At 54.7% G+C, this 15,321-nt stretch overlaps 1 protein-coding gene across 4 annotated transcripts; it reads right to left on the bottom strand.

Moving 5' to 3' along the window:
- Window positions 1–727: 727 nt before the first annotated feature.
- On the bottom strand, window positions 728–15,319 carry TULP1 (TUB like protein 1). Of its 4 annotated transcripts, XM_078000212.1 has the most exons (15): window positions 15,227–15,319; window positions 15,060–15,111; window positions 14,616–14,706; window positions 14,088–14,246; window positions 13,296–13,445; window positions 12,257–12,358; window positions 12,064–12,180; window positions 11,639–11,742; window positions 8,468–8,473; window positions 8,197–8,367; window positions 7,936–8,048; window positions 6,246–6,357; window positions 6,068–6,166; window positions 2,845–3,016; window positions 728–1,314 (listed from the first exon to the last, which is right to left on the bottom strand). In XM_078000212.1, the coding sequence occupies exons 1-15, from the start codon at window positions 15,271–15,273 to the stop codon at window positions 1,181–1,183; spliced, it is 1,629 nt and encodes a 542-aa protein (XP_077856338.1). In that variant the 5' UTR covers window positions 15,274–15,319; the 3' UTR covers window positions 728–1,180. The 4 variants fall into 4 exon arrangements, with proteins under 4 accessions (XP_077856338.1, XP_077856339.1, XP_077856340.1 ...); XM_078000213.1 differs by lacking the exon at window positions 8,468–8,473; XM_078000214.1 differs by lacking the exon at window positions 14,088–14,246 and having other exon boundaries at window positions 15,227–15,311.
- Between the last annotated feature and the right edge of the window lie 2 nt (window positions 15,320–15,321).

Here is a 15,321-nt window from a genome sequence, read left to right as displayed (position 1 = left end):
CGGGAGGGGCGGAGCCGTCCAGCCGCGCTCGGGCCGCCCACCCTGAGGCCTCGCGACCCGGCCACCCCGGCCGGCGCGCGCCTGGGAGCCCCACTCCTCGCCCGCCTGTGCGCAGCTGCCTTCCTCTCCCTGCGCGCCGGTTCTCGCCCCGCTCCCGGGTACCCGCCGCAATTTGGGGCTCCGGCCTGGGGCGGGGCCGGGGGCGGAGCCCCTGCCTCGGGGGCAGGGCTCCCGTCGGTGCCGGGGGCCTTGGGTGCCGCGTCACGAGGAGCCCGGCAGAGCCGTAGCGCACGGGCCCCGGGGCTCCCGGCCTGTCCACCCTAGTCCCGAGCCGCCGAGGCGGAGCGCCCCCTCCAGCTCGCGGGCCTGCCCCCCACTCCCGGGGCCCCAGACCCGGCTCCGCCCTGGCGGCTGCGCCCGCCCTGCCGGGACCCGGTTTGTCTGGTTCTCCCCGCGTGGCTCGTTTCTCGAATTTCTTCTCCCTTTCTCCCTCTTCCCCGACCTCCGGGACCCTCCCTTTCGTCCTGGCTCCCCGGGCCCCCGCGGGGGGCGTCTCGACGCTGCGCGGCCGCCGAGTTTCGGTAGGACCCGCGACGGGTGCGGGGAGGGGACGCGGGAGCGCCCGGGGCCTGGGCGGGAGTGGGGCGGGGGTTGAGGCTTCTAGCCCGCGCCTCGGACGCCTCCTGCCGCCTCGTTCTCCGCACGCGCTGAGGAACCACCGCTCCGCTTGGCCAAGGACGCGGCTTTATTGGGGATGTGGGTGCCTGGCCCTCGTCCCCCATCACCTACCCCCTCCTCCTAGTACGCCCCAGCTCCTCGGAGCCCTAGCGCGGTCCCGGGGAGAGGGGAGGTTAAAACAACACTGACTACTGCTCCCGGACAGGAAGTGACTGGGGCTTGGGGAGGAGGGGGGCACAGCGGCGCCCGCGAGCTCCGAGACCAGATGTGCGGCTCCAACTCCAGATGTTCTTCATCTCCGTCCTACCCGCTGTCCAGGCTCCTCCTGCGTCGGCCTGTGCCAGGCTGGGGAGCGGACAGAGGTCACCGAGAGGCAGTGAGGGGTCAGCCCGGACACAGGAGCAGTTTTTCGCGGGGGCTTTGCTGGAGAGACCCTGCAAGCCTCCACTGAATCCTTCCCCCGACGCTGACGGGCTCTGAGGGCACTGAGGGGCTGCTGGGGTCATTCGCAGGCCAGCTTCCCGTCGAAACTGGAGAGGGCGATGGCGAAGGCCTGCAGGGCGCACAGCGGGTACCGGTAGTCTAGGGTGAAGGCGTCCTCCGCCACGCGGCCAAACTGCAGCACGATATAGTCGGCTATGGACACAAGACGGGGTGGGGGCGGCCCGAGACCTCCTTGGACTGCCATCGTGGCAGACAGTGCCCTCAACCTTGGGGGCAGTCTCTCCCTTGCCTTGGGGATCCAACCCTCAGCCACCATCTCAGTTACTCAACACCCATCCCCTCTTCCTATTTCACTCCACACCAGCACCACATGGCTTTGCAGTCACACTGTAATCTCCTGGGGGCAGGGACCCTGCCTTGTCTGCTGCTGCCACAGGCCATGCCTAGAGCTCGCACCTGATTAACTATGGGACCCTGTCAAATTTATCCAAGCCCAGAATTCTTCCTTCCCAACTTCTCTGTTGTTTCTGGCCACATTCTTTCCTCCTATCCCCAGCCACGAAGTCCCACCTTAGACTCCAGCTCCACCCCTTGACTAGCCGCTGGTCCCCTTCCTCAGCCTCACTGGGCACTTCTCCTCTCTCTGATCCAGGTTCCCAGCCCAACCTCAGCACCTCCCACAGCATAGAGACAGAAAGTTGCTAAAAATACCCCCAAACTCAGGTGGACCAGGCTCCACTAGAAACATGATCTGGAGAGCAGTCCCACGGCCACAGGACAGGTGGCACTGGGGGCACATCTCTAGGATGGAGTTGGGGCTCACTCAATGTTGGTCCAACCCTGTGAACCCAGAGGCCTATGGGAGATACCCTGCCATCCCCAAACTTCCTCACCCTAGTGGGAAGGAAGCCTTTCCAACCAAGGCTTGTAAGAGGGACACCTTGTTTCCCTGACCCTTCCAGGGTAGTCCTTTGACCTCTCACTTGAGAGAAGACACAGAGTAGGCACTCAAAAATGCTTAATATTCCCTGCCCCTAAAAGGCAACCATCTTGAAGAGGTTAAGAGCATGGCCACTGGAGATCCTGACTGTCAGCTCTACCTCCTACTAGTGATGTGACCATGGGCAAGTTGCTTAACCTCTCTGTGCCTCAGTTTCCTGCCAAATAGAGATAATAATGGCACTCCTCACAGGGATGTTGAAGGGATTTGATGATTCAGTATCTGTAAAATCCCGAGAACAGTGTCTAGCACATAATAAGCACCGTGTAAGTTTTGTGAAATAAATTTTGAGGGCCAGTGTCACTTCCTGGAGAAGTTGCTGAGAGACTTTGGGCAAAGGGCTGCCCTCTCTGAGCCTCAGCACCCTCTTTGACCAAAGAGGAGTCGGGCTGTCAGTGGTTTTCAGACTCTAGGAGCTCAACCCTCCCTTCAACACAATCTTATGCAGAATGTCCCAGTATCTAACCTACTGCTCTGGCCAATGCTGGAATGGGAACCTGGAATCAGGAGCCCCAAGACACCCGCTTAGAATATCGAGGCTCTTGAGAGCAGTGCCTATGGAGTGTCAGTGCCTATGGAGGAGAGAGTGACCTTGTGGGATGTCTCAGCTCTCGGGATAACGGTTGGTGTGTGTGTATGGGAGGGGGTGAGGGGAGCTTGAATAAGGGTCGGCGTCCTGGGGGTGGTGGAGAAGAGCCAGACCTGGGCCCTCAGGTACTCACGATCATCAGCGTGGACAATCTGGAAGTTCTTGACTGAGGCCTGGGTGACCCGGCCTTGGAAGTTGAGGGTGTAGGAGCCGCTGTCATCGTTCCAGACAGGTGGCTTGTTGTGCAGTTCTATGAGGCTCTCCAGTGTCTTGTTCTGCCAGCGCACCAGCAGGCCGTCACTAGCCTGGGGTGCCCCGGGGAGGTAGAGAGGGAGAGGACAGTTAGAGGTGACTGAGATGGCTCAGGACTGACCAGAGAAGGGGCCTGGGCCTGTGTGTGCAGGGGTGTGGCCTGGACATCTTCATCCATTAGGACATCTGAGAACAGGTTTGGCATCTGTGGCATCCTTGTGGACAGGGTTCACATCTGTGAGAATGGGGCTTTGTCTCTAGGATGTCAAAGCGGAGGGCTGGAAAATGGCAAGGAGTATCTGGCACATAGGCGCTCCATGCCATTGATACCCAAGCGGTCTTAGGAGACAGACACACGCTGGTACCTAATGACAGGATGAGCCAATCTCGGACCTACAAAGGGCACACAGTTGAGCTGGGGAGATGGATAGGTAAATTGCAGTTAAGAGAAAGTGTACTTGGAGGAGAGTTTCTGAAAGGAAGGAGCAGGGTCTGTATGATGTGCCCTTAAGATCTTTCTTTCCTGAGTTTCCTTGTCGCCTGCTCACGTTCATGGATTAGAGTGAGTCCACTCAAGATCACCTCCTCCAAGAAGCCTTCCTGACCCCCCATCTGATTTACATGTCTCAGCTGTCAACTGAGACCATGACACCTTGCTCTTACCATTCCTCCCACTGCACTGTAATTGGCAGAAGAGAGACCCAAAACAGCACTAGGCATTTCTTACGGGGTCCAAACAAGGACCCCGTAAGGAGATGCTGCCTCTGGGGGATTTGTGTGTTTATTCCAGGCATGGGAGGGGCAACTGTGGGGCCCACAGGCTGAGTGAACCCTCAAGACTGAGCCTCCCATGGCTGGTGCCCTGCAGATCAGCCTGGGCTGTGACTTTCCAGCAGGGAAGGATGTGTGATCAGCTGACAGGGGTATTATCTTTCATTGTAAATGAGTAAAATGACATCAGTCTCCTGTGAGGATGGGGCATGCGAGTCACCCAGAGCCTCTGAAATCCTGGACTCACTGGACCTGCAGTGCTAAAGAGCAGAGCACAGGACTGACACGTCTCTCCAGAACATCTCTGCATCTTAAACTACGCCTCATACATACACACGCAAAACAACCTTTGCTTTTTAAAATACAAGTCATGCCAAGCACGGTGGCTCACGCATATAATCCCAACACTTTTGAGACAAGAGGATCACTTGAGGAGTTTGAGACCAGCCTGGGCAACAAAGTGAGACCCCAGCTCTACAAAAAACTAGCCAGATATGGTGGCATGTGCCTAAGGTCTCAGCTACATGAGAGGCTGAGGCAGGAAGCAGCACTGTTTGAAGCCAGGATGTCAAGGCTGCAGTGAGCAGTGATCATACCACTGTATTCCAGCCTGGGCTGGAGTGAGACCCAGAGTGAGACCCGTTCTCAAAAAAAAAAAAAGGCCGGGCACAGTGGCTCAGGCCTGTAATCCTAGCACTTTGGGAGGCTGAGGCAGGTGGGTCACTTGAGGTCAGGAGTTCAAGACCAGCCTGGCCATCATGGCGAAACCCCATCTCTACTGAAAATACAAAAATTAGCTAGGTGAGGTGGTGGGCACATGTAATCCCAGCTACTCAGGAGGCTGAGGCAGGAGAATCTCTTGAACCTGGGAGGTAGAGGTTGCAGTTAGCTGCGATCACGCCATTGCACTCCAGCCTGGGTGACAGAGCGAGACTCCATCTCAAAAAAAACAAGTCATGTCACTCCTTTGCTCAAAACCCTGCTGTGGCTTCCCATTTCTCTCAGAGCAAAAACCAGTTTTACAGGCCCTGTCTACCCCTTACCCTCACCTTTCTGACCTCCTCTCCCTCCAGCCACACTGGTTACCTGGTGGTCCCTCCAGCCCACCAGGCTCCCTCCTGCCACAGGACCCTTGCACTGGCTCTTCCCTCTGCCCAGGTGCTCTTCCCCCAGATATCCATAGGCTCACTCCCTCACCTTCTTATTAAGGTCTGCTCTCACAACTATATTTAATACTGAGACTTACACACTTGTCATCTCCCTTCCCCTGTTTGACTTTTTTCTTTTAAAATTTTTTATTTTTTTATTATTTATTTATTTACTTATTTTGAGATGGAGTCTAGCTCTGTTGCCCAGGCTGGAGTGCAGTGGCGTGATCTTGGCTCACTGCAACCTCTGCCTGTGGGGTTCAAGCGATTCTCCTGCCTCAGCCTCTTGAGTAGCTAGGATTACAGGCGCCTGTCACTACACCCAGTTAATTTTTGTATTTTTAGTAGAGACGGGATTTTACCATGTTGGCCAGGCTGGTCTCAAACTCCTGACCTTGTGATCTGCCGGGCTTGGCCTCCCAAAATGGTGACCCCCGTGCCCAGCAACGTTTTTTAAATTTTTGAGACGGAGTCTCGCTCTGTCACCAAGGCTGGAGTGCAATGGCGCGATCTTGGCTCACTGCAACCTGTGCCTCCCGGGTTCAAGCAATACTCCCTGCGTCAGCCTCCTGAGTAAACAGGTGAGATTACAGGTGCCCACCACTACACCCGGCTAATTTTTGTATATTTAGTAGAGATAGGGTTTAGCCATGTTGGCCAGGCTGGTCTCAAACTCCTGACTTCAGGTGATCCACCCGCCTTGGCCTCCCAAAGTGCTGGGGTTACAGGTGTGAGCCACTGCACCTGGTCTGACGTTTTTCCCCATAGCACTTACCACCTTCCAGTATGCTCCATAATTTACTTATTTATCACAATTATTGTCTACTGTCACTCTCCTCCCAATATAATGCCAGCTTCGGGGGGGTGGGGCAGATCTTTGTTTTGTCCACTGATGTCTTCCAGGTGCCTAGGATAATACTTAGCACTCAATATGTGTGGTCAATGAAGATATGAATGGATGTAATATATGAATTTGAAGTAAACTCCGCAAACAACCAAAAAGCCTATTGTGGTTTTTCAGTGAATTCGATTACAAAAAGCCCAAATCCATTCCATAGGTGATCAGAATGAGTTTGTGTTGGAGGGTGATGAACGTGCCCAGGGAGTTGGCTATTTCCTAAGCTGGGCCCCGACTCCCCTGTTTCTCAAATAGGGAGCCAGGGGCCATGGAGGTGCGGGGCTCACATTTCGGGGCCGGATGGGGACCCTCTCGTTCTCCGCACTCATGCCAGGAATGATGACGGTCATGCGCCGGGGGCCACGGAAGCCCAGCACGTTGGTTTCCTGGGAAGGAAACAGATGCCTGTGAGGCCAGCCCCTGTAAGGGGAGCAGCCTGGCATGGGGGACAGGTGGAGTCCTCACATAGATCACAGCTGCCAGCTCCTGCCGAAGGCTTGCCACATTAGTGCTGTACCCACGCTGTGGGTTCTGCCCGTTGTCAAAGACCGTGAAGCGATTCCCCAGGAGGTTGGACCTGCAAGCAGGGTAGAGCTTGGGGCAGGGCTGAGGGGACCTACATCCCTGCCCCAGGCCCCTTCCACATAGCCAAGCAGTTTAGAGAGCTTCCTACAAGGGTGGGGGTTTCTTAGAACTGAGCAATTCATGTTCCCTGCCCCAGGTTTCCCCCTATGCAGAGGTCTTTTTAAATGCTGGCCCAACCCAGGGCATGGTGGCTCAAGCTTATAATCGCAGCACTTTAGGAGTCAGAGGAGGGAGGATCGCTTGAGTCCAGGAGTTTGGAACCAGCCTGGGCAACGTGGCAGGCAACCCCGTCTCTACAAAAAATACCCGCTCCCCCACCCACCAAATTATCTAGGCACCGTGGCATGTGCCTGTAGTCCCAGCTACTCAAGAGGCTAAGGTGGGAGGATCACTTGGGCCTGGGAGGTCGAGGCTGCAGTGAGCCACGGCCATGATCACATCATTGCACTCCAGCGTGGGCGACAGAGTGCACGCCAAAATAAATAAATAAATAAATAAATAAATAAATAAAAGTCTGGATCTACAAGGAGACTAGGCAATGTTAAAATCCCAACCCCATCTCTTACTATTACTAGCTGTGAGATCTTGGGCAAGGTATTTAAACTCTCTGAGCCCCAGCGTCCCAAAATGGACTGAGCAACAGCATTTCCCTCATTTGGACAATAAGAGGATTGAATGGGTTAACATTTGGAAGTGACTTAGAATTATACCTGACACATAATTAGGCCTTATAAAAGTTTTGTTAAATACATACATTTATTTATTCATTTATTTTTGAGACAGGGTCTTGGTCTGTTGCCCAGGCTGAAGTGCAGTGGCATGATTTCAGCTCACTGCAACCTCTCTACCTCTTGGGTTCAAGAGATTCTCCCACCTCAACCTCCCAGGTAGCTGGGACTCCAGGTGTGTGCCACCATGCCCGGCTAATTTTTGTATTTTTGGTAGTGACGGGGTTTCACCATGTTGGCCAGGCTGGTTTCGGATTTCTGACCTCAAGTGATCCACCTGCCTCGTCCTCCCAAAATGCTGGGAATACAGGCATGAGCCACTGTGCCCAGCCTAAATACATACATTTAAGAAATAAGGCCTGACTCAGGCGTCCCCTTCCTTCAGCGCTCACATTCCTGGTGAGGATGAGATGAGATGTATGGGAAGACAGCACAGGATAGTGCTGAATATATGTTCATTCATTTGATCAGTAAATACTTGTTGAGCTAATATGTGTTCAGTGCTAGGAACTGAGCCCTAAACAAGACAGGCACAGTGCCTGCCCTCGTGGAACTTATGCCCTGCTCCAAGTGAAGACCTGTGCTGGCAGCAGTGTGGGCATCGCCTGGGTGCTCATTAAAAAAGTAGACTCCCGGGCCCACCCCACACATTGAAACATTTTAATAAGCTCCCCAAACGATCTATGTACATCAAAGTGAGAGGCCCGAGGCTAGGGGATGTTTCCAGGGTGCCCAGTGTGGTGGGTGCCCTGCCAGGCACAGCAGGACAGAGATGACTGGCTATGGCCTTCTTGCTGACCCAAGCACCCCCCACCCCTCCGCCCCAGGAAGCCCAGCCCCACCTCAGCTTCCCGATGAAATTCTCCCCCGCTCGGGACAGATTGGTAGGGTCGCTGGAGATGAGGTAATTGGCTGTCTTGCTCCGTTTTCGTTTCCTGCCAGCCAAGAGGAACACCTGGGGAAAAGGGGAGACAGGTGAGAGGATGGGAAGAGAAGGTGGGAAGGGATGGAGGTGAGCGGCGGGGAGAAAGCAGGCCCGTTTGTCCCCGGCCCCCATCCCGGACCTCTCCACCCTCCCTCCTCTGCTGCCTCTCCCCACCCACCTTCTTCTCTGAGTCCAGGTGCAGGAAGTACGAGGGATACATGCCTCGATCCATGCCCTTCTTGTCCCGGGTCAGCCGGCAGCGCACCGTGCGGCCCTGGGGGGCAGGCCGGAGCACAAACTCCCGGGGTTCGTCCACCTCCACGGGGGGAGACGGGGCCCTCTCCTCCTTCTGGGTGGGGGCAGAGGGTCTATCAGCCCCAGACCACCAGCTCCCCCGCCCCCAGCAGGTCCCAGTGCTGAGACACGGGCAGCCCGGCAGGACAACTCACCGCTTTCTGTGTGCGGAGAGAACAGAGAGGCTGGCTGGAGCAGGGGCCGCATCCCTGGAGGCTGGGACGCCACTGCCCCTCACGCTACCTGGCAGCCCAGCACGGCCAAGTTAGGAGGCTCTGGGGAGCTCTGTGATTTATTTCTATTCTGCTTAGCTTGTGGTTAGGAGCACACGCTTTGGAGCCAGACTGTCTAGGTTCAAATCCTAGTTTCACCACTAACTGTCTTAACTGTTAAGTTTCACCGCACTGTAACTCAATTTTCTCATCTGAGAAGTAGGTATAGTGGGGGTGGATACCTGGGACAGGCCTTCCCTTTGTATTTAACAAATGCTTGCATAAATTCTATCAGGGTGCCATAGTTCCAAGTACTTTCCAAATATTTACTCATTTCATCCTCTTATCACCCCACCGCGGTAGTCATCCCCATTGTGTAGCTGAAGAAGCTGAGGCTTAGAGAAGTTAAGTCACTTGCCCAAGTTCACATAACTAGTAAGAGGTGGGGCTGAGGCATGAGTTCTGTCCAGCCTCCTATGAGGTCCAGAGCCTTTAGAAAGACCTTCCCTCCTACTAGCCGGGCGCGGTGGGGGGCGCCTGCAGTCCCAGCTACTCGGGAGGCTGAGGCAGGAGAATGGCGTGAACCCGGGAGGCAGAGCTTGCAGTGAGCTGAGATCCGGCCACTGCACTCCAGCCTGCGCGACAGAGCGAGACTCCGTCTCAAAAAAAAAAAAAAAGAAAGACCTTCCCTCCTTTGCACACTGTCTCAGGCAGTGAAGTGGGGCTAACAGAATGGACTGCTATGTTCTAAGTACTATGGAAGTGTTAGCTGCCACTCTTACTGTTAGCATATAGTAAATAATGAATACCATAGTCAAGATGATATTCACTATTGTAAGATGGCACCCAATGATCCTTGTCTCCTGGTATTTGTGACTTTATGTAGTCTCCTCCCACTGCATACCAGGATTGCTCCCTGTGACCAGTAGAATATGGCAGAAGTGATCATGGGCCACTTCCAAGGTTAGGTCATAAAAGATATTGTGGCTTCTACATGGCTCTCTGTCTCTTGGACTTTGGGAGAAGTTGCCTGCCATGTCATAAGAACACTCTGAAGCAAAAAATAGATAAGCATAAGAACACTTATGAAGCATAAGAAGCAAAAAAATAAATAAAATTTAAAAAATAATAAAAAAAAGAACACTCAAGCAGCCTCCAGGAGAGGTCCCTGTAGGAAGGAACTGAGATCTCCAGCTAACACCCACCACAGCGAACTATTTTAGAAGTGGATCCTTCATTTCCAGTGAAGCCTTCAGAGTGACCGAAGCACCAGCTGACATTTTGACTGCAACTTCCTCAGAGACCCTGAGCCGGAACTACTCTGCTAAGCCACTCCTAGATTTCTGGCTCTCAGAAATTGAATAAGAAAGTAAATGTTGTTTTAAGATACTCAGTTTGGGGTGATTTGTTACACAGCAATGCATAGTTAATGCATGAATGAATATGTAAGCTCACTTTGCTCATTGAGAAACTCCTAAGAACAATTTGGTGACATAAAACCCTAGGGTGGCCTGGTGACCCCACAACAGCCCCTTCTGTTCTCACAAACTTGGTGCCCTTTGTCTTCATGTTCTATCCCTCAGAGGAAGGGAGCCAAGAGTCTAAGCCCAACTTTCCCAACAGGGGCAAGCATGGACTGCCAGCCTGGGTGTGTGTATTTGAGGGTTCAATCCTATTTGGGAGCCACAAAGAATCCCTGATGTGCTGTGGTTGGCCGTTTTTTTTTAAATTTATTTTTTATTTTTTTGAGACGGAGCCTCGCTCTTGTCACCCAGGCTGGAATGCAGTGGCGCAATCTCGGCTCACTGACACCTCTACCTCCTGGGTTCAAGCGATTCTCCTGCCTCATCCTCCCAAGTAGCTGGGACTACAGGTGTGCACCACCATGCCCTGATAATTTTTGTATTTTTAGTAGAGATGGGATTTCACAATGTTGGCCAGGCTGGTCTCGAACTCCTGACTTCAAGTGACCCGTCTGCCTCCTCCTCCCAAAGTGCTGGGATTGCAGGCGTGAGCCACCCTCCTGGCCATAGCTGTTTTTGTTGAGCACAGGTTTGCAGTGTGTTTGAGGGAGGCTGATGTGGAGCAGTGAATCCTCAGCTCACGGACAAGTGATCACCTGTTCTCTAGGCTAGGCTGTTCCAGAAGAAACTTGGGAAACAAAAGACTATGTTTGGAACACGATGTGGAGAAAGCCAGAACTTATTCAAACACTTCAGCAGCTGCGAATTTCAAGAGCCTACTGTACTGAAGGCTCTTCTGCAGTTACATTCCCCCCGGGAGACAGTAAACTGGCCTTTCAGTTTGTACATCAGCATCTGGTGATCTTGGTTAATGTGAATCAGTCCCCCCAGACCTGACCACTCCTGCACAAACTAATAAACCTACAAAGCTAAAATCCAGGCCCTGTCCTTGTGATGATCTCCCCACTGGGGGAAACCTATTCCTTGAAGATTTTTGTTACTTTCTCTCAGTTGGACCTCCCTCTCCTGCTTACTCCAGCTTTTGTGTGTTGGTGTCTGAGTCCTGTTTGGGAGCAGGGGCAATATTCAAAATATTTAACAACCTGTTCGCCATGAAGATGCCTACTGGTAAGCCTGGAGGAGAAACCAGGAGGCCCCTGATGGGCAGTGTTAACCCTTTTGTTGCTGGAGTGTTTAGTTGCTGGGAGGTTGGGAGGTCCTGGGTAAGGTGGGTGAAAGTGCCTGGGGAGCTCAGGGCAGTAGGGTGGAAACATTTTAACAACCGGTGCAGCTGACTATCAGTCAGTCCTCATCTGCCTCTCTGCCTGTGTGCTCCTCCTCCCCGGCACAAAAAACATGGGGGGGCGTGGGGGCATCTCTGGTTGTCTGGTGGTTACGCTCCAGAGGGGAGGCTTCAGAAAGCCCAGATGACTTAAGGCCCTTGCATGGCAAGTCCTAGCTTGGTGACCCCACAGACGCCTCCTCTGTTTGCACAAACCTGGTTTCCTTTGTCTTTATATCCTGTCACAAGAGGGGAAGCCAAGGTTCTAACCTCAAGTGGCTCCAAGCCCCCACCCTCTAGGATCCCAAGTCCAGGCCCTTGCCTCTGCTCCCTGAAGGGACCTCAGCCCCCGCCCCTCTGGGCCCCAACCTTTTTGCCTTTTCCTTTGGCTTTGCCCTTTTGATTGCTGTTCTTTGTCACCGTAGCTGCCTCCTCTTCCTCTTCTTCCTCCTTCCTCCCGCCTTTGGGAGTGCCTGGGCATGGAGGGGGAGACAAGGTTGTGAACTCCTCACCCTGGTTTGCAAAGTGCTTCCAACACCCGTGTCTCACGTGGATGCTCCCCACAACCACAAGAGAGTCGACTCCATGTTATTATTAGAGCTCAGAAAGGCTAAGACACCTGCCTGAGTCCACACAGCTATCAATGCGGGGGTCAAGATGCCCCGCACATTGTCTGACTCTAGACCTCGAAAACTCCTTACCTAGCACGGTCCCGTATGATGTAAGGACCCTCCAGCTCCCCGCCCCCAGGACCACCTCAAGATGTCACCACACCAGAAGCCCTTGCCATCCACCTTTCTTCTTCAGGGCTTTCTTGTCAGGACTGCCTTCCCCAACCAGAAACATGGCTGCTGGGCTCTTCCTCGCACTGGCTGGGCTCCCTGAGGGGTCCTTGTCGGCCTCCCCAGACCCTGCATGTGTGGATGTGAAAGTGTCACAACCCCCAGCGCAGCTAGAGTTCCCTGTTCCTCCCTGGGCTGGGCTCACCTTTCTTCTTGGTCTTTCTCATCTTGGTCCCCTCCCCTGCTGGGGCTTCCTTATTCCTAACACGCAGAGCTTTCGGCGGGGGGTTAGGGCTTCCCAGGTCTCCTGGAGATGGAAGATGGGGGTCAGGCAAATAAGGTGTCTACTGGGGCTGAAGGCTGCCTTCCAACTCTCTTGTCCTCCCTATAGTCCCCAGGGAGGCTGAAAGCTTGACAGGGGCCCACAGCCTGCTGTCTTTTTCTTTTCTTTCTTTCTTTTTTTGAGACAGTCTCGCTGTTGCCCAGGCTGGAATGCAGTGGCAGGATCTCAGCTCACTGCAACCTCCACCTCCCAGGTTCAAGTGATTCTTGTGCCTCAGCCGCCCAAGTAGCTGGGACTACAGGTGCATGCCACCATGCCCGGCTAATTTTTGTGACTTCTGCTCATCTTGGTTTTTCTTTCCCTGAGGCCAAAAAAGCTCTGGGCAAAGACCAGGAGCTTAACTAGCAGTTCCCGAATGAATGAACACCAGGCCTTCTAACCAAGCCTCTGAATCCTGCCTTTTGTCCCGTGTCCTCCAGGAAACCTTCTCTGGTCACCGCTACAGAATGTGCTCTCCCTGCCTCAGAGGCCCAAGGTCCTAGCTCTAGGCCAGGCTGCTGGTCCCTATCAGGTAAGGTGCCCAGGGCCAGGACACTGTCACAGCATCGATTCACTGATTTCTTTTTACTGTAATCACTTTGATACTTTTATAAAAATCATAACAATTTCCATTGAGTTAAAACAAAAACTAAACAAAAATCACAAAGAAAACTAGAATCCTCTGTCCTCCTCTGGCTCACAGAGCTCAAGGGGCAGGGGCAGTGGGGCCAGGGGTAGGGGCATATATTGGTCTGTGTCCTTAAGGACCATGTGGGAGAGAAACCATCAGAGGGAAAACCCTCCAGTCACAGTACTGGATTCCTTTTGAGGCCTCGATCGCTGTGTCTCAGTGAGACACCAAGCCCCCCAAGGACAGAGCTCTTCTGCATCCCCGTGAGCTCTCAGCACCCTCAGCACCCACCCCTTGGGCCCTGGGCCTTGGCCCTCCTCTCCTTCAGGTCTGCGGAGCTCTTCTCTTTCAGAGGCTTCTTGGGAGGCAGAAGGATTTTCTCTTTCTTTTCCTCTGCCTCCTCTTCCTCGTCATCCTCATCCTCCTCTTCCTCCTCCTCCTCTGTAGGTAGAAACTCTTCATAATGGGAGTTTGAGCGGGGCCCTCCTTATCTGGGGAGCCCAGTCCCTCCAGACTGCTAGGAAGTGGTGCATGGGCACCAGGAGGGGAGCCTGCCCTTCTGAAACAAGAACCGGAGATGTGGCACCTTCCCAGAAGAATGAGGGTGACTGGCAGCCTTCAGGGTCTGCAAGTCAGGGGAGTGGCTGGGGTTGGAGGACTCCTGTCCTGGGGAAATGCCCTCCCTCTCTCTCCCTGAGACCCTCCTCTCCTTACACACTCCCCTTGCCTCTTGTTTCCCCTTCTCCCTGCATCCACTCTGCTTCTCCCTGACCTTGTCTGTTTCTGACCTTGAGTCAGACCCATCTGGGCTACTTCTGGCTCCTAACTGTTGTTTAAGGCAAAACCCTTAAGGGCTCTATGACTCAGTTTCTCCAGCTGTACAGTGGTGGTGGAGGGGAACAAAGGAATGACCCTCTCGTAGTTGGTGCTTAGCACAATACCTGGCTCAAAGACAAAGCCAGACAAGAGGGGGCTGTTTGATTACAATTGTTTTCTGCCTCTCTGGGTCCTTCCCGTCCAGCCAGCCCCTTCTCTCCTTAGCTCCACCGCCCCCTCACCCGCGTCCCTGGGGCCCTCTCTCACCGTCCTCCGCGTCTGGGGCACGGGCTACGAGAAAGGTTTCCCGGGGGTCGCGCTTCTTGGCCTCGGGGTCCCTGAGGAACCTGGCGTAGACGGTCTGCGGCGCCCGGGCCTGGGCTGGGTCTGGGGAAGGCTCCTCCCGCGGCCTCCCCTTCCGCCCAGCTAAGATGAGGGGTTCAGACGGGGTCCCATCCAGGGCTCCGTGAGGCAGAGCCTCTACCCCCTACCCCCAAGCCTGGGCGCTTCCCCTCAGGCTCCTCACCCTAGGGGTCTCCCCTGGGCTGTTTCCATTTTCAACACTTTTCCCAGGCTTCCAGTCGGCCTCCCACCCCCTTCTATTCTACCTCCACCCCCACCCCCTTCTACCCCACTCCTACCCCCTTCTATCCCAACCCCAAACCCAATACCCCCTCATCACTCCCCGCCCCCTCCCCCTGTTCCAGGGCTCGGCAACACCCGCGCCGGCCCTCAGGCCCCTCCCTTCCGCAGCCCACACCCTGGGGGTCCACCAGGGCTCTGCACCCCGCCCACCTCCGGGCTTCCGGGGCTTGGATCCCGTGGGGCAGGGGGATTCGGGAGCCTCCGTCCTCTTCTTCCTTAGCCTCTGTGCCGGGGCGGGTCGCTGCGGAAGGGGGGTCAAGAGGAGGGCGAGGAAGGAAAGGGGGGCGCTGAGGCCTGCCCATCCCCCTCTAATCCCTTGAGCCGCCAGAAATAACTGCAGATTATCCGGGGGAACTGCAGCCCCCTTCTTGGAGTGAGGAAGGATGACCCCTTCCATGCATCGTGGCCATATCCAATGCTCCAAAGTCCCCAATTCCTCTCCTGGAAATCCCAAGCCCCCAAACAGCCCTTTCTCCCCACAAATCCCCAGACCCTGCCGAGGGGGACCTGTCCCACCCCTAGACCCCCTACCCTGCGTGGGTTTACGCACAGTGGGGACATCTTTCTGCTTCCTTTCCGAGTGGGGTGGCATACCTGCTTGGGGCGCCGCGGGGCCTCCGGGCTCAGGCTTTCTTCTTCATGCCCACTGAGGGTAGCAAAGGGATCAGCCTGTCTCCCTTCCCCTTCCCTCCCCATCCCACCCCGCCCCTCCATCTAGACCACCCAGGGTTCAGGTACCACGAAATGGGAGCCTTCCAGACCTGTCAGAGGCCCACACCTCTCGGAGGGTTTCATCCTGCAGAGGCATGGTGCCTTGCCTATCGCACCCCTTTCTCTGCAGGTCTAGGAGCCTCCC

Source organism: Macaca mulatta, chromosome 4 (assembly GCF_049350105.2).
Source record: "Macaca mulatta isolate MMU2019108-1 chromosome 4, T2T-MMU8v2.0, whole genome shotgun sequence".
Taxonomy (NCBI): domain Eukaryota; kingdom Metazoa; phylum Chordata; class Mammalia; order Primates; family Cercopithecidae; genus Macaca; species Macaca mulatta.
This window is presented reverse-complemented; position numbering and strand designations above follow the sequence as displayed.